The sequence below is a fragment of the Marmota marmota genome, unplaced genomic scaffold, assembly GCF_001458135.2.
Source record: "Marmota marmota marmota unplaced genomic scaffold, marMar, whole genome shotgun sequence".
In the NCBI taxonomy this organism is placed as follows: Eukaryota; Metazoa; Chordata; class Mammalia; order Rodentia; family Sciuridae; genus Marmota; species Marmota marmota.
This window is the reverse complement of record NW_026000229.1, coordinates 541,301-559,059: the sequence shown is the minus strand read 5'-3', so window position 1 is coordinate 559,059 and position 17,759 is coordinate 541,301. Positions and strand designations below refer to the sequence as shown.

At 40.7% G+C, this 17,759-nt stretch overlaps 2 protein-coding genes across 3 annotated transcripts in view; one reads left to right on the top strand and one right to left on the bottom strand.

Annotated features, from left to right (window-relative positions):
- The window catches only part of Atp10a (ATPase phospholipid transporting 10A (putative)), a 41,898-nt gene that overhangs the window by 9,376 nt on the left and 14,763 nt on the right, over positions 1–17,759 (top strand). For both annotated transcript variants that reach the window (XM_048793423.1, XM_048793424.1), the window contains 4 exons: positions 1,572–2,139; positions 6,746–6,849; positions 6,941–7,067; positions 12,702–12,886. In XM_048793423.1, the coding sequence (XP_048649380.1) occupies positions 1,572–2,139; positions 6,746–6,849; positions 6,941–7,067; positions 12,702–12,886 (984 nt within the window). The remainder of the gene's footprint in view (positions 1–1,571; positions 2,140–6,745; positions 6,850–6,940; positions 7,068–12,701; positions 12,887–17,759) is intronic.
- LOC107137538 (60S ribosomal protein L37a-like) lies at positions 3,575–13,626 on the bottom strand. The gene is made up of 3 exons (XM_015480034.2): positions 13,582–13,626; positions 9,848–9,857; positions 3,575–3,993 (listed from the first exon to the last, which is right to left on the bottom strand). The coding sequence occupies exons 1-3, from the start codon at positions 13,609–13,611 to the stop codon at positions 3,710–3,712; spliced, it is 324 nt and encodes a 107-aa protein (XP_015335520.2). The 5' UTR covers positions 13,612–13,626; the 3' UTR covers positions 3,575–3,709.

The following is a 17,759-nucleotide window of genomic DNA, read 5'->3' as shown; positions in this document are numbered from 1 at the left end:
ACTTTGGAATGGATAAAAGGAAGGTGTATGAGGGCTGGATGTGTCATAGACCTGTCCCTATACCTTCCTAACCTCCAGGATCAGCCCTTCCAGCAGGCTCCACTGATGAGCCATTGGCAAGTGATGTGGGGTGAATAGGGTGGGTCATGCTCTCTGCTGAGATAGCATATCTGACAGCAGCTGCCACCCCACTGTGCTCTTATTCCTGCTATGCCAGCCTGCTGAGGCCCCAGTGCACCAAGTGGATCCCAAGTGGACAGGTCTGGACACTCAGAAACCACAGGCTTGTGCTGCCAGCCCTGGGCAGGAGCTGCTTCCTACTATAGCATGTAGCTGCCTCTCAGCATCCCTTACCTGGCCTTCAGGATCTTCCACCACCCTGCATTAAAGCCTTCTGGCAGGCGCATCCCTGAATGGGGTATCTGTTTTCAAGGTTAGACCCTGCCTGTCAGACAGAAGCAATGTAGCAATTACTGAGTAAGTAAGAGACCCCATCACGACTGAGGCCATTCTGAAAGTTATACACGCTATGAGTTCTATGTAGGGAATGGAATATTTAGCCCACCCTTAGCCTGAGAATGAACATTTCTCCAGATCATTTCTGTTGCCACATATTGGTGAGTGCCACCTTCAAGAGCATTTGGAGCTATCGGGAGCTGTTGAAGGAATGTGTGCGTTCCCCTCCTGAATGTGTAGCATACATAAGGTCATTACATGTGACCTGGGGGAGTATCTCAGTGAAAGAGTATAGGCTTAGTGTAGGCTTGTGGATTCAATCCCTATCAACAAACAAGAATAAGTAAAGTCATAGGCCTAAAGAAAAGGCACCTTTGTCATAGTCTGGTTCTGTTTGCCTTGCTTTACCAAATACCTGACTTTCTGGAAGCTAGTACTATAATTCACAACTTTGGACAACTCTACTTAATCACAAAGTTTTAATAATAACTTAATATTTTGGTTGTTTCAACATTTGCTCTTTAAAGTATGGTCTCATTGCTCCATCATTAAACTTTTGGAAAGTTTAACAATTTTAGATATATATCTACATTTGTTATATATCTCATTTTGTTTTATTTCTTATTGTTATAGTTAAAGTATTTTTTAATGATTTAGATCCTGAATTTGTCTAAGTATGTATTTATGTATTTATAGCACTGGGGATTTAACTCAGGGATACTCTACCACTGAACTATATCCCCAAACCTTTTTATTTTTTATTTTGAGACAGAGTCTTACTAAGTTTCCCAGGCTGGCCTTAAACTTTCCGGCCCCCTGCCTCAGACCCCCAAGTTGCTGGGATTATATGCATGCACCACCACACCCAGTGTCTATATATTTAATTTGTTGCAAAAGATTCTTTGGGCTTAGAAATGTGATTTGTACACTTAAATTTTTATGGACATAATTTAAAGGAATAAATTATCTTTGTTAAGTGACTTTATAATTGGCCAAAAAAAAAAAAAAGCCAGGTTTTATGCCACACAATGGTGAACACACTTCTCTGATTCTTTTATGCAAAGTCAGAGGATACTATCATCCCTTCACCTGTCTTCTGACTGCTTCTCTTGAAGGTGAGGGTAAGGTTTGAGCTGAAGTCTCCAGTGAAGACAATAGAAGATTTCCTCCGGAGGTTCACGCCCAGCCGCCTGACCTCTGGCTGCAGCAGCATCGGGAGCCTGGCTACCACCAAGTCCAGCCACAAATCAGGGTGCAGCTTCATGTCCGCTCTGTCCAATGACAGCATGCTTTTGAGGCTGGAGGAGAGGCTGGGCCAGCCCGCACCAGCCATTGCCAGCAATGGCTACAGCACCCCTGCAGACAGCTGGGAACCCAACTGCCCCCAGGAGCCTCAGCCAAAGCAGGAGCTGAGGTTTGAGGCCGAGAGCCCAGACGAGGCAGCACTGGTGTATGCAGCCAAGGCCTACAACTGTGCACTGGTGGATCGGCTACATGACCAGGTGTCAGTGGAGCTGCCCCACCTAGGAAGGCTCACTTTTGAACTCCTGCACACGCTTGGCTTTGACTCCATTCGCAAGAGGATGTCTGTGGTGATCCGGCACCCACTCACCGATGAGATCAATGTCTACACCAAGGGGGCTGACTCAGTAGTCATGGATCTCCTGCTGCCCTGCTCCTCAGGTACTAGCCCCTTCCCCTGCTGCACCCAATTCTTGGGAAAATTTTTTGAGAAATCTCCTAACCCAGTCTTGTGGGTGATGCAATTTTCATTTATCCTTTTTCTAAAACAATGCCCATTAGAAAATCTAATGGTTTCTTTCATCACTATTTCCCAGTTTAAAGGTTTGGACTAAACTGCATTAGGGGTCTTTGATGACTGGATTCCTCCCTCAACCCTGCTCCAGAGCAGTGGTGTTGGGAGATTTCTTGTGGAGCATCAGGTTTTAAATCTGAACAGTGAAGATTTGAAACCTCTAGACTAAAAATCCTGGGAAGTACACTCCTGCCCTATGGACTGGGGGCATCTTTGAGGTCAAGACCACAGTTTTCAGCCTATGTGTGGAGCTGTCTCAGGCCACAATGTGGGGTGACAAGGAGGTATAGCTGCAGGTCTGTCTCCCACTACCCTCTGTCCTGACTTTGGGCTAAGCAGCAGCTCCATGTCAGTCTCTTTTATCCCTTTTGACTTAAAATGGGGATTAAAAACCACTGTTTTGGTTTTTGGAGGGTGGAACTTTATCCAGCAAAAGAGGCTATAAATCTTTCCAGCTAGAAATGCTCCTGAACTTGGGAGGCAAGGAGGGAGCCATACTTGTACAGTTAACCTAGTCCTCCCTCCTCCGTTACTCAAACGATTGAGGATGAGTGTGATCAGCTCTGGAGGTCAAGAGCAGGGTAGAGGTAAGGATGCTATTGGCAGCTGGAGGGGACCTAATAGGGGCTCTGTTGCCTGACCCCTGAAGCCTGGCTGTTTTCCATATCCTGAAGCAGCTTTGGGTACCCTGTGTTGTAAAATGTTATGCACTATAAAAGTCCTTCTGGAGTTTGGCTTCTACAGCCCTATTAACCATAATCTCAGTGTCCTATGACAGAACTCTGGATACCAAAGCCTGGGACTACCCTGTTGCCTAAAAATATGCTAGAGGATCTTTGCAGACTGGAATTTCATGTCCTCATCACAGAGTTGTGTCCTTCAAAAGGCATCTGATCTAAATTTGCAAATGTGTTTCTGAAAATAGTTAGACGACCAACTCTCGATAGGATGTTGCCTTTCTAGCCTTATGGTGGTCCTGTCGTAGTGTTGGTATAGAAACCAATTCATGGGCTGACATTGTATGGCAAGAAGCTTCTTCAATCTGATGTTTGATTCTTTTTTTTTTCTGTTTTGTTTTTTTTTTTAGCTATATCCTTTGTGTATTTTAGCGCATTTTTACCTTTAAAACAAATTGTGTACAATTATGCAGTATATCTCTGAGTAGTTGAACAGTGTTTTTTTAAAAAACAACAACAACAACAAAAAAGCTAAGTATATACCTAAGCCATAAGACTTAGTTTCATGACATTATCTTCTGACTACTGAGGAAAAAAGACCTGAATTACAATAATCCATTTCAGCAAAATTTTCCAATTCAAATTAGAAGGGTTTCAATTTACAAATCTTTTGAAAGGGCAATATTAATGCAATTCACATCAGAAAATCCAGTTAATACAATTAACAATAAACCACACTTTTGCTATATGGTAGAACTTTCTATTGGTCTTTCAATTCCTTCAGCCTTCTGACTGCAGACTTGACTGTGACGGCAGAAGTGATATTGTAGGTCCAGGCGCCACCAGCCACTGTTTTCATGCAGGAACCCCAGTGCCAGATCCCCACAGCCTGTCTCTTCATCTTGGTTTTGCCACAGAAAGAACAAGTGTACTTGGCGTGCTGACTGATTTCAATTTTCTTCACCATTTTCCGGAGGGAGGCACCGTAGCGGGTCCCATATTTACCGATGATTCCGACTTTCTTAGTGCGTTTAGCTATGTCGCCACAACTTAGGCCCAAGACCAAAGAGCTTGATGTTTGATTCTTGTTTGCATTCACATGGAAGAAAAACATAGATGGGCCAAGCAGATTTTATTCTGCTACTCGAGACCACTTCTGTCCTATTTTGTGATTGTGCATTAAAGATAACGTAAAGGATCCCCATGCTTCAGTCTTTAACACACACTAACACACACAATGGCTCGTGTCTAAGGTAGAATGTCTGGACTTGCACTAGAATACAAGAGTGGGACAAAGGTAGTAGGAGAGGCCTGTCATGTCCTAGAAAGAAAGCTAGGAATCCTGTTGAGCTGTGCAAGGAAACAGGTTCCACAGAGGAGGCCACAGCAGTTGCCATTCTTGTATTCTCTACTAGTATATGTTTTTTAAATGAACAGAAAAGTCTCAAATATAGACAAAACACAAAACTTTTATCACTAATTTTTGATAATAGCATCTGTGTTAGTCAGTTTTTCATCAGTGTACAAAATACCTGAAATAATTAACTTATAAAGAGAAAAGGTTTATTTTAGCCCATGGTTGTAGGTTTCAGCCCACAATTTGTTGGCCCTATTGCTTTTGGGCTATAACAGGCAGAATATTATGAGGAGTTCATGGTGGAGCATATCTGCTCACCTCATGGCCAGGGGGCCAAAAGGGAAAAGAAAGGTCAGGGTCTCACTACATTCCTTCTGAGGGCATACCCCCAGTGACCTAAAGACCTTCCATTAGACATCACCTCTTAAATTTTCTACCACCTCACAACCATGCCAGTCTGCCACATGGGACTTTGGGGAACACTTAAGATACAAATTACAGCACTATTTTTTCATAAAAGAAGGACATTTTAACACTTTCCCCTCATCTCCAAATATTAAAGATGTCACAGAATTTAACCCATTCTCTTTCTTCAAAGAGCTTACGATACTTTCACCAAGAGGGAAAACTTGGTTAAACTGACCCAGTGGGAGAGAATGGGTTGTATTAGCAATGCATGGCTGAGTGTTTGTCTTCCCTGCCCCAGCAGGTAATTGTGTGTCCCCTTGTCCCAGGTACTCAGGTTCCCAAATGGTCCGGACTATCTCTATTTACTCTTCTAGATTTATTTTGACAAATGTGGTTAATCTTAAATTATATCCCTGCTCAGCTCTTTTTTCTACCTACGCAGAGATCCCTCCACCTTCCCTGTCCCTGGGACAACCAGAGTGCTCTATTGTTATTCTGATCTTGTGTGTGACAAGGGGGGTGGTATTGGGGATTGAATCCATGGCACTCTATCACTAGGGGTAACATCCCCAGTCCTTTTTGTTTTTATGTTGAGACAGGATCTTACTAAATTGCCTAGGCTGACCTTAAGCGTGTAATGCTTCTGCCTGAACCTCCCAGGTTGCTGGGATTATAAACATGTGCCACTCACCTGGCTTGTTATTTTTACTTCAAAGTTCAAAGAATCATCAGAATCTTGAAAGAGTTATCCACAACTTCTGAGAGCTAATATACCAGAGGTTTATCCATATCTTCTAAGACGCCTGTAATCCCAGTGGCTCAGGAGGCTGAGATAGAGAATCGTGAGTTCAAAGCCAGCCTCAGCCAACAGCAAGGTGCTAAGCAACTCAGTGAGACTCTGTCTTGAAATAAAATACAAAATAGGGCTGGGGATGTGGCTCAATGGTAGAGTGCCCCTGAGTTCATTCCCCTTATACGTACATATGTACATACATAAATACATACATACATACATACATACATACATAAATTTGAGCTTCATCTTCTCAGGAAATTTAAATCCCTAAAGCAAAGCAATCTAAAGCAACTCTTTTTATTCTCATTATCACCTCATTAAGGAGTCTTTTTTTAAAAAAAAAATATTTTGGGGGGGTTGTAGATGGACACAATACCTTCATCTTATTTATTTATTTATTTTTATAATGCGCTGAGGATCAAACCCAGTGCATCACACGTGCCAGGCAAGCAGTCTATCACTGAGCCACAATCCCAACCCCTCATTAAGGAGTCTTTTAAAAAACAATTGACCTCTTGTGACATTTTAATTCCACAGAGATGCTGTATATCTGTTTATGTTTCATGTATCTGTTTTGTACACAAGTGAGATTTTGTCAACTCCCAAGAACAAGTTGGCACTCCCTTGAAGAATTTGTCACCCTTTAGGAGAATGCAGGATATAGGGATAAGAGTGCTTCTTGCTAGGTCCAGCATGGGATGCCCTTGGAATAGTAGAAAAGCTTCCCCAAGGCCAAGACCTCAAGATTTAGGGTTGCAGATTTAGTAAATAAAATATATAGAATATTCAGTTAAATTTGAATTTCAGCTATATTTGAATTTCAGCTGCATCTCACATGAGGAGGCAGTATTTGGATGTCTTCTACTTTATTTGGTAAAACTAGCAATGATGTATGTTTTGAGGAGAGAAACTGCACTTTCTGTTAATTTTCCATTTTTCATAAGTATTAGAATGGGCACCTTCCTTTAATAGGCTGGACCAAAGGATTGATTCTGGATGTCTTTTGATGAGGTTTTTGTTTTCATGAGTTTCTCATTTCAACAAGTGATCTTAGAAATAGCTAATATGCATTTTGATGAGACCAATTAGTTGATTTATTTCTTTGAATTCTGTATGAAACTGTGCGCATTATTTGAAAGTGATGAAGCAGACTGCCGGGGGGGTGAATTTACTGCAGGGTGTTATGCTGGGTGCCATTCCTTTTTATTCATGTTCCTGCTTCTACTCTGACCTAGATGACGCCAGAGGAAAGCATCAAAACAAGATCCGAAGCAAAACACAGAATTACCTCAACCTGTATGCAATGGAAGGCCTGCGTACCTTGTGCATCGCCAAGAGGGTGAGTGGGAACTGTCTCTGCAAAGAAGCAGAAGTGGGTGCCTCAACGTGTGCAGTGCCTGACACAGCATTCAACAGTGTATCTCACATAGGTTCTGAGCAAAGAAGAGTATGCCTGTTGGTTGCAAAGCCACTTAGAAGCAGAATCATCTGTGGACAACCGAGAGGAGCTCCTTTTCCAATCTGCCATTCGCCTTGAGACGAATCTGCATCTATTGGGTAATTATGCCTGTGATCTGCCTGTCCTACAGAGCAGTGTTGAATTTGAAGAGAGGGTCTTGGAGAGGATGCTGGTCTGGCTGTAGTCAGTGGCTGATCTGCATGCTCTGGACTTGGTTAAAGAACCACCTGGCTTGATGCCATTGGGTCCCCCAGCCTAGATGGTCCTTGAATGAACATGTTCACTGGCCTATTTCCATGGGGCCCATATGTACCCAGCATTCCATGATGGCAGCCAACTTGCCTCCCCTAGATCCAGCTCTTCCACCAAAAAGAGAGATGAGCAGCAAGTCTTTTGACAATTGAGGGTTGAAAGGATTTCAACCTCCTGGAAAAACAAGAGAAAAAGGGTTGTGCCCCAGAAACTGCTGCACTTTGCATTTTATGAATATTTTACAGATTCTTTGGAGATGAAAAGATAATGGGCTCATATTTACTAAAACGTGCTCATATTTCCTGTGTTCCTATTTATATTTAATAAATACTGAGAGTGTTAGCAATAAAATATTTATTATTTTTATGCTCATTTCAACATTTGAAATAATTAATTTTAACTTCATATTTATTAAATTAGTGAATAAATCACCTAAGTCCTTGTATGGGTAGAGTTTATTACTCTAGGTGTTCTCAGGAAGCGCTCATCATGACATTGACATTCCCTTTCATCCTAGATCCCATTCATTTTGCATAAAGTCCTAGAGAGTTTCTCTTTCTCCATTTAACAAAGAAAGGTTGCATTCACTTGGCTTCATTCTCTGGGCAGAGGAGTTGAGAAATCTATATGTCTTTATGTCTAATATAAAATATACTTAATATTAAATGGACTGATGTGCACTAGATATAATGAATACATGTACACACTTCATATAATATTCCACTATACCCAACATCTATCTACGCCTTTTTCAGAGAAATTTCTTCCTAATTTGGATTCTATAATTAATATTCTAGTTGGGCAATTGTGTGAACATCTAAAAGAGGGGTTTTATACTTATCCTCCATTCTAGTTCTTTGTGTTAGGGTGAGGTCAGTGTCCTAGATAATCAAAAATTTTCAGAATTATGATTGAATCATGTCCTACTGTTGCCCTGAGGCAGATGGCTTTCCTCCAGGAGCATATGAAAATGGCTTTGATATGCGTCAGTTAAGGAACCAATGTGTTGCCTACATTGGGCATCAACAGTGTACTAGAGCATATTCTTGCCTGCTAACAAGAGCCCATTGTAAATTTTCAAGAATTTTGCAATAACCTCCTTCTATATTGCATAAAATTTCAAGAATTTCACAGTTTTTTCTTTCTTTTTTTTTTAACTTGTGGCACTGGGAATTGAACATGCAGAGCATGTGCTCTACCACTGAGCTACATCCCTAGCCCTCACAAGGCCTTTTGATGCCATGTTGGTAGACTGAAATCAAGCAAAGTAGGAGTGTTTACAGCACAGAAATGGGCAAACTGGACAGCTCAGCCTCCCTCCCACAAGCCAGTTGCCAACCACTTATGATCTTCTACTACCTGGTATATTTAAGTGATGAAGCCCAACCTGGAAGAAACAAGAGCCACCCACCATTTATTGTTCACCACAGCTTGATCTACAGGTAGGGAATTATGGGCTCAGTGTTGTAACTCCATTGTTTTAGGAAAGTGAAATGACGTATTTTTATTTTTCATATCCCAAAGCAAAATACTGCTTTCTAAATCTTTTCATTTAAGCGCTTATATTAAATAGCCCCAGAGAGCCACAAATAAATATCATCAGCAGAAAGGATCACCATTCACACTGTGTTCCTGAAATTTTCTTTTTCAAAATGTTCTGGCCAAGAACCTAAATCCAAATGACAACATTCTGCTCATTTTGCCTGGTGTTCTTGTTAGTTTCTCTAAATGTCATCTGGAACTCCCCAGTTGGTGACATCCTATCCCTTCTCATTGAAAGCCGTCTGACATCCCAGCACAGTAATGCATTGCACAGCACTAACTTCACTCCAAACTCTACCAATTACCCACGTTACAATACTTAGAAATGTCAGGCCCTCCCAAGGGTCAGATTGTAAAGAAGGTGGCATTTAGTCAAAGTCACATAAATTATATTGCAAACAGGCTGCCTTGGAATGCTGAAGAAAGACACTAGACTTCAGATCATTCTAAAAGGGCTTTGCCCTTTTTTCCTCAGCCATATATGATGCCCAGGTGGGCATACTTTCTCTAACTCTAATACTAATATATTACTTTCTTTGTAATACTATTCTGTGCTTGATTCAAACCTGCAGATTGTATAGGCAAGGTCTGTGGAGTGACCCAAGAAGAATCCCTTCACTAAGGTCAATTAGTTACTGAAATAAAAGATCTTATATTTTCAAGGTGTTAGGTTTTCCCTGAATAGATGAAAACTCCTTCAAGACTGCAGTTTACCTGCACAGACCTTCCCTGCTTTCTATCTTGGTAGATATTGTACTGAGGCACCCTGGCTGAGCAGCTGGGGGATACCAGGCTCTTTCTGCAGGAAGTTGTGATCTAGTGAAGGGTACAAAACTGATTGAGTTATGTATTAATCACTTCCCCCATTGCTGTGACAAAATATCTGAGATAATCAACTTAGAAGGCAGAAAGGTTTATTTTGGCTCATAGTTTCAGGTTTCAGCCCATGGATGCTTGGCCTATTGTCTTTGTGCCTGTGGCAAAGCAATACATCTTGGTGGGAGTGCATGGCAGAGGACACTGCTCACCTAATGGTGGCCAAGAAGTAAAAGAAAGAAAGGGCTGAGGTCTCAGTATTCCCTTTAAGAGCACACCTTTCTAATAGTAGGTATAAACTCTTTAAGGCCCCACCACTTTTCCATAGCACCATGGGCTGGGGACCATGTCTTTGACACATGCCCTTTGGGGGACATTCAGTATGTAAACTTTAACAAGTTATATACATAACAAGCACTGTAGGAGGAGCATTATCTTAGCTAACAGTAATCCATCATGGTTAGCTATTGTTATGATTACTAGATAATCATTATTTTTATCATTAAGTATAAATGAGGTTCTGTGATATAGGGAGGAAAGTAAAGTCATCCCTCCCTCTTTCTTCGGATGTCAAGGAATATATCACAGAAAGAATGACCCTTCAGAGACTCAGGCCACACATGTTCTTTCCTCCTGCTAGATCCCCAGAGGACTTGGGGTGGGGAGAGAGGCCAAGACCAAATGCCTTTCTAGTGCCTGAGTGGCCAGGTGTATGCTCACAGTGAGCACAGAGCATAACATAGGTGGCTTCATTCCCCAGCAGGTCTTAAGCCCCATACTCTGCCTGGTCTCCTTCCTATGGGAACTCTTAAGGTTCAAATCAGAGTAGAGCTTTGGTAAAATGTCTTTTCTTCCTTTCTGGACCCTTTGCAAGTTCCCACTTAGACTTTTAGTACATCCATAGAGTGGGAGGCAGATCTGATTTACTTCATAGACTACTTGAGCTGCAAGAGCAAAGACCAGCCACACTTCCCTCCAAGGGGCTTCTGAGGGGCTGGTGACATTCTGGTTCCTGAGCTTAGGGCTGGTTACATAAGTATGTGATTCTTTAAAAGTATATCCAAGTGTATACTTAAGAAATATTGTTTTTTACGTATATTTTACCTTGATTCTGTCTTCCCCTTTCCTATGCCTGCCAACTTGTTCATTCTAGGAGAAGAAAGGGCAAGAACATCTTAATTTGTTTTGACCATTGTTTAAGCCACCCAGTCTAAGTAAACAAATGTTTACTTCTTCAGCCTTGGAGGCTGGAAGTCTAAGATCAAGGCACCAGCAAATCCATTGTCTGTTGAAGGCTCTTTTGGTTTGCAAACAGCTGCCTTCTCTCTGTGTCCTCACATAGTAAAGAGAGATGATTTCTCTGGTACCTTTTTTTTTTTTATATCTTTTTTTTTTTTTTAATTTTTTATTGTGGGTTGTTCAAAACATTACAAATTTCTTGACATATCATATTCCACACTTTGATTCAAGTGGGTTATGAACTCCCACCTTCACCCCATACACAGATTGCAGAATCACATCAGTTACACATCCATTGATTTACATATTGCCATACTAGTGTCTGTTGTGCTCCGCTGCCTTTCCCATCCTCCACCCTCCCCCCCTCCCCACACACACCACACACACACCACTCCTCACCTCCTCTCCTCCNCTCCCCTCCCCTCCCCTCCTCTCTCTCTACCCCATCCACTGTATAACCCTGAGGGTCTCCTTCCATTACCATGCAATTTCCCTTCTCTCTCCCTTTCCCTCCCACCTCTCATCCCTGTTAAATGTTAATCTTCTTCTCCTGCTCTCTGGTACCTTTTTAAAATAGGATACTAATGCCATCAGGGACTGCATCCTCATGACTTCATCTAAACCTAATCACCTTCCAAAGGCTCTATATCTTAACCCTATCACATTGGGAATTAGTGCTTCAACTTGTGAATCTGGGTAGGTGGGGGACACAGACATGGAGTGCATAGTAGTGTCCCAGCACAGGGAACAGTGTGTCATGAAGGACTGAAGCAGGAATGGCTAAGAGCCCTCAGCCACGGCTACAGCCCAGGAGTACTTGGGCTACTGCTCACTTCTAATGCAGTAAAGAAAGCTAAAACATGAAAAAAATGGAGGCAGGCCCAAGCACATTTCTGCATCCCTTATCCAAAATCTTGGAATCCAAAGTGTTTCGGATTTTAAGTATTTTTCATTTTGAAATACTTGTGTGGTACATAATGAAATATCTTGGGGATGGGACCCAAGCCTGAAAACTGAAATTCATTTATGTTTTTTATACTGTATGCCTTATACATATAATCTGAGGATGATCTCATGTATTATTTTTAATGCACCTGCATTTTGGCTGTGACCTGTCATATTGAGGATGGGTGTGGAATTTTCCATGTAGCATCATGTTAGTATTCATAAGGTTTTATAGTTTAGAGCATTTTGGATTTTATATTTTTCTGGTTATTCAACCTATAGTATATTTTTCCTAACATGGTGAGACCAATAAGGCTACCTCTTAATTTTTTGATTGTGCAAAAAAAATTCTTTTTCAGGATAAGGTTGGTTTCAAGATTTAAATAATGTGTCTGCCCTTGCCATCTGTTTTGATAGAAAATGGTTAATACTATTGAGAACAAACATGTGAACTTCATTTACTAGAAGCTTTCCATGGGAGAGGTAATTTCTAAGACTTAAAAAACAAAAAAATCCCTCAAAATATGGTCATTTCTATCACCTCACCATGAGGTTTGTTTTCAAGCTATCTGTAAAGTTACAAGTTAGCTACCTGATAGTCAGAAAGAATTCAAGGTTCTTTGTTGTAAGTATACACAGTTATGCTCAGTGACTCTCATTTGTTCCTCCTACACATTCTTGACTGAGTCATATCAAGAGAGCTATCACAAGTGTCCACCACTGCCCTGAAGTGGTGAATCATCAATGTGTGCTTCCAAAAGGCACTTCCTGCCATTAGATGTCAGATGCAACTGGTAGCTGAGCCCGAGCAGCTCCCAGTCAATAGGGACTGTGCTGTCACCTGTCTTTGGTGTATTTGGTGTGTGGGATTTGAATCCCATCAAGAGTTGGAGACATGTGAAGAGAGGGCTCACTCACACCATTGTCCATTTGACCAGGTGCCACAGGAATCGAAGACCGCCTACAGGATGGAGTCCCTGAAACTATCACTAAATTGCGTCAAGCAGGCCTACAAATTTGGGTTCTCACTGGTGACAAACAAGAAACAGCCATTAACATTGCATATGCCTGCAAACTTCTGGACCATGATGAAGAAGTCATCACCCTAAACGCCGAATCCCAGGTAGGTGGATTTCGGGAAACCTTTGTTCCTCTTGGGATGGTCTCGTGTCCTGTGGGACCACCATGACAGGACTCTTGTTGGAAGACCACCTGGAAAGCTTCCATTCTGTCAGCTACTGTGAGAAGGACCCTTGCCCACTATATATCCCTCTTAGCACCTGTGTCATGTTTCTGGGACTTAAGATGTGCTTGTCATTGCCTTGGAAGATGTGGCATTTGCTGGAGTTTCTTGGCGTCAAAGGAATACACATCTGAGTTTTGCTAGTGCAAAGTGCAGCCTCTTTTTTTATTGATTTTTTTTTCTTAAATAAATGACAGTGGAATGCATTACAATTCTTACTACACATATAGAACACAATTTTTCATATCTCTGGTTGTATATAAAGTATGTCCACAATAATTCATGTCTTCACACACGTCCTTTGGATAATGGTAGAATGTGATGGACCATTATCCAAAGTGCAGCCTCTTTTACCAACATACTACTCATGTTGACAGTATCATAAACTTTTTTATGAGGTTATGTATGTAAAAGTGGGGTCAGGATAGCACTGACTTCCCTGGGATTATTAACTGTCTCCTGGATGCCCCAACAGGCATTAAACATTTTTGTCGTCAGGTCACATCTGTTTAAATCCTCAAGTATGTAGCAAGTGTCTACTCCATGTACTGTCACAATCTAGGCCCTCATGCCACATCTGAACTCCCCTTGAAGGATGTTCTCATGCTGGCTCACAAGTTTTGTGATGGAGCAGCGAGCTGTATCCGCTTCATTTTTCCCTGGCCTTCTCAGAGTGGTGAAGGCTCCCACAGTCTCTTTGGGACTCACACACAGATTCGGCCTTCCTTTCTCACTTCCACATCCAGACCTTCAACTGTCAAGATCTCAGAACACTGACACTGAGAGTCACTTGTTCATAGCATTACCCTATTAACTTTTAATGTCTGTGGGATCAGTAATTTATGATATTGGTAATTTGCTTCTTTTCTTTTGGTCAATTTTGGTACTAGCCTATCAATTATATTGACCTTTTCAAAGGACATGTTTTGGTTTCATTGATTTATTTCCCTCTCTGTTTTCTGTTTTATTGATACCTGCTCTTTGTTATTTCCATTTTTTTTTTTTTTTTTTGCTTGTTTTGCTTTTATTTTACTCTAGTTTCTCAAAATGAATTCTTTGGTTACTGATTCGAGAACATTTTTCTTTTCTAATATAAGCAACATAGGTTATAATTTTTTCTGTAGGCACTGTTTATCTGCATCTCACAATTTTAAAGAGCTGTGATTTCATTTACATACAGTTCAAAACAGTTTTTTAATTTTTTTTTCCTTAGGGCTTCCTGTTTAACTCATGGATTATTTACAAGCATTATGTTTTTTGGTTTTTCATTTCCAAGGGTTTGGAGAATTTCCTCCTATCTTGCTGTTATTGATTTCCAGTTTAATTCCATTGTGGTTGGGCTTGCATTTTACGATTTTGATTTTTTGAAATTTATTTTTATTTTATTTTATTATATTTTTTTGCCATACTGGGGATCAAACCTGGGGACATTCTATCACTGAGCTACAGGTCCAGCCCTCATTAGTTTTCTTTTTTTGGAGGGGGGGGGGGTAAATCTTTTTTTTGGACATCGATGGGCTTTAAGTTTATTCATTGATTTATTTATATGTGGTGCTGAGAATTGAACCCAGTGCCTCACACATGCTAGGCAAGCACTCTACCACTTCACCACAACCCCAGCTGCCCTCATTAGTTTTTATTTTGGGGCAGGGTCTCACTAAGTTGCCCAGACTTTCCTTAAACTTGTGATCCACCTGTCTCAGCTTCCTGAATCCCTGAGATTACAGGCATGCAATAGCCTGTTTTTCTTTTTAATGACCCACAGTATGTTCTCTCTTGGCGATTGTTATGTTCCCTGGAAAGAATGCTTGCATGATCCATTTGTGGTGTCTTCTACAAATGCCAATGACATTTGGTTGTAAAAGGGGTGGCTCAATTCTTGTATATTAGGGGTCAACAAACAAGGCTTCCCAAGTTGCCTTGTGGCACGATCCCCCTTTTGTTTGAAGAACGTTCTTTATTTCATCTTTATTCCTGAAGGATATTTTCATTACATACAGAAAATTGAAATGGCAGTTCTTTTCTTTTAACACGTGAAAAATATTTCTCTTTCCAGACACCATAGTTTCCAAAACGAAATCATAGTCATTTGAATCATTGTTATCTTTGAACTAATGAATTGTTTTTACCTAGCTGCTGCTAGACTTTATCCTTGTCTTCTGTTTTAAGCAGTTTGATTATGACGTGTTTCAACATGATTTGCTTTTGATTTATACTCTGGGATCCGATTATCTTCTCAGATCTTTTGCCAAGTTGGAGGTCTTTTCAGCCATTATTTCTTCAATGTCTTTTCTGTACTTTGTCTTCCTCTTCTGGTACCTGGTTGACCTAAATATTCTGTCTTTTGATATGGCCTCAGTGGTCGTGGGGATTTCTTTGCTTTTGTTTGTTTTTTTTTTTCTTTTTAATTTTTTTCCTCTGTTGTCCAGGTTGAATAATTCCTATTGATCTATGTTTGAATTCACTGAAATTTTCCTATTACCTTCTTTCTACTACTAATCCCATTTGGTGAATTTTTTAAAATTAGCTTAGTATATAGAATGTTTTCATATTTACAGAAAAGTTGGAAAGACTACAGAGAGTACCCATAACCACACCCAGTTTGTCTCTGATGTACTTACACAAACGTAGTACGTTTATTATATTCATGAACCAATATTAGTCTGTTATTACTTACTGAAGTCCACACCACATGCAGAGTGCCTTAGTTTTGCCTAACATCCCTTCTCTGCCCCAAGGATCTCATATTACATTTATTTATCATGTCTTCCTTGACTGTTCTTTGCTGTGACAGTTTCTTATACTCTGTTTTTGCTGACGTTGGCAGTTTTGAAGACTCCTGGCGAGGTATCTTATGGAATGTCACTATAATGGGATGTGTCTGATGTTTTCTCTCTGACTAGAGTGGAGTTTGGGAAGTGCAAGGACATAAAGTGCCATTTTCATCTCATCACATCACATCACTGTGATATCACTGTGATGTTGACTTGGTGTCTGTCAGGTTTGTCACTATAAACTTATTCTTGTGCTCTTTTCTATGCTGAGCTCTTGGGTAGGAAATCACTATGTAGAACTCACCCTTAAGGAGTGTGGACTTACAGCCTGCCTCCTGGAGGGCAGAGAAGCTAGGTAAATTGTTTAGAATTCAGTGAGCTTTTCATTTTGGTTAATGCACTTGGGATTCTAAAACTTCTTTTTTTCTATATGTTGTCTATGGTTCTGTTTTTTGTTGGTTTGTGTTTTTTGGTTCACCTCACAAAATTCATGCTTACTTCTTGGAACATTTTTATAATGGCTGTTTTCAAGCTCTTGTCAGATCACTTCAGCATCTTTGCTGTCTTCTGTTGTCTTTTTCTACCATAATCTGATATTTTCCTGGTTCTTTGTACATGGAGAAGCTTTGGATTATATCATGGGTGTTTTAAATACTATATTATGAGCCTCTTGTTGTTTTTAATTTCTATGGAGGATACAGATTTTGGGGGTTTTTTTTGGGGTTTTTTTTGTGTGTGTGTGTGTGTGTGTGTGTGTGTATGTGTGTTTGATCAACAGGTGATCAACACCTGAACAGTGGTAAATTTGTTTCGCCTTTGTTGTGCTCTTAGCATCCCTCTTAGAATCTGTATTTTTACCCTCCAGAGGTCAATTTGGAACTAGGGTGGCAGTCTATGCCAGAGTTTAATTTTCAAAGGCATTGTTACATTTAGGGTTATTATCATGTGTATACAGCTTATGGATGAACCCAGGAATTCATAAACAACATTATGGGATCAGTTAGCCAAATCCCTCTTTACAATCTTTCCAGTACTTTCTGGTTCCCTAGGGACCCCCATATTCAGTCCTGAGCTAGAAGACTGGTGTCTGAGCTACCTTATTCTGCCCCTTATTTCCCACACCTCCACCTGCATCCAAGGATAGGTCAGAAACAATAAAGGCAGAAGTTATCATGTCCTCTTGACACCACAGTTCTGTGACTAAAAGAAAAGCTCATTTCCCTCAGTCTTTGACAGGAGATGGTCCCACTGATAGCGCTATTCCTGTCAGTGCACCATGGCAAAATCATCTGAGACTGTGTTGGAAAGAAGAGAGGAAAAATAAACACATAAAAGTGGAGATTTCCTTCATCTTCCCTGAGCATTAGGTATTCCTTGTCTTTTGTTTTTTTCTCCTCAAGCCAGAACTAGGGGGATTTTCCTGGAGCTGTCCTCTGTCCTCTATCCTTGATACCCATTTCAGGTTCCCTGGTAACTTGGGCCATGCAGGGATTACCAAAATTAAAAAATAAATAAAATGGAAAACTCAGGCTGGCATTGTGGCTCAGTGGTAGAGCACTTGCCTAGCATGTGTGAGGCCTTGGGTTTAATTCTCAGCACCACATATAAGTAAATAAAATAAAGATCCATTGACAACTAAAAAAATATTTTTTAAAAAAAGATGGAAAACCCAATACCCATTCCCTGTCCTTAGCATGTAGTCTTTCCCCAATCTAATTGCTACGATTTCTTTTTTACTTTCAGAGTTCACAAATAGTTTCTTTTTGCATTCTGTCTAGTTATAATAGTGCATTCAAGGGAGAGATGAGATGGAGTGCTTGTTTCATCCTACCTAGACTTAGCCTAGAATAGTGCTTTGTGCTAGGACCAAGAATTCAAGGTGCTGCTAGGATGGCATCTACATTCTCTTCAAAGCCTCCCTAGTTACCACCATGTCCCTCTATCCATCCTAGAAGCATATTTCCCCAACTCCAATTTTC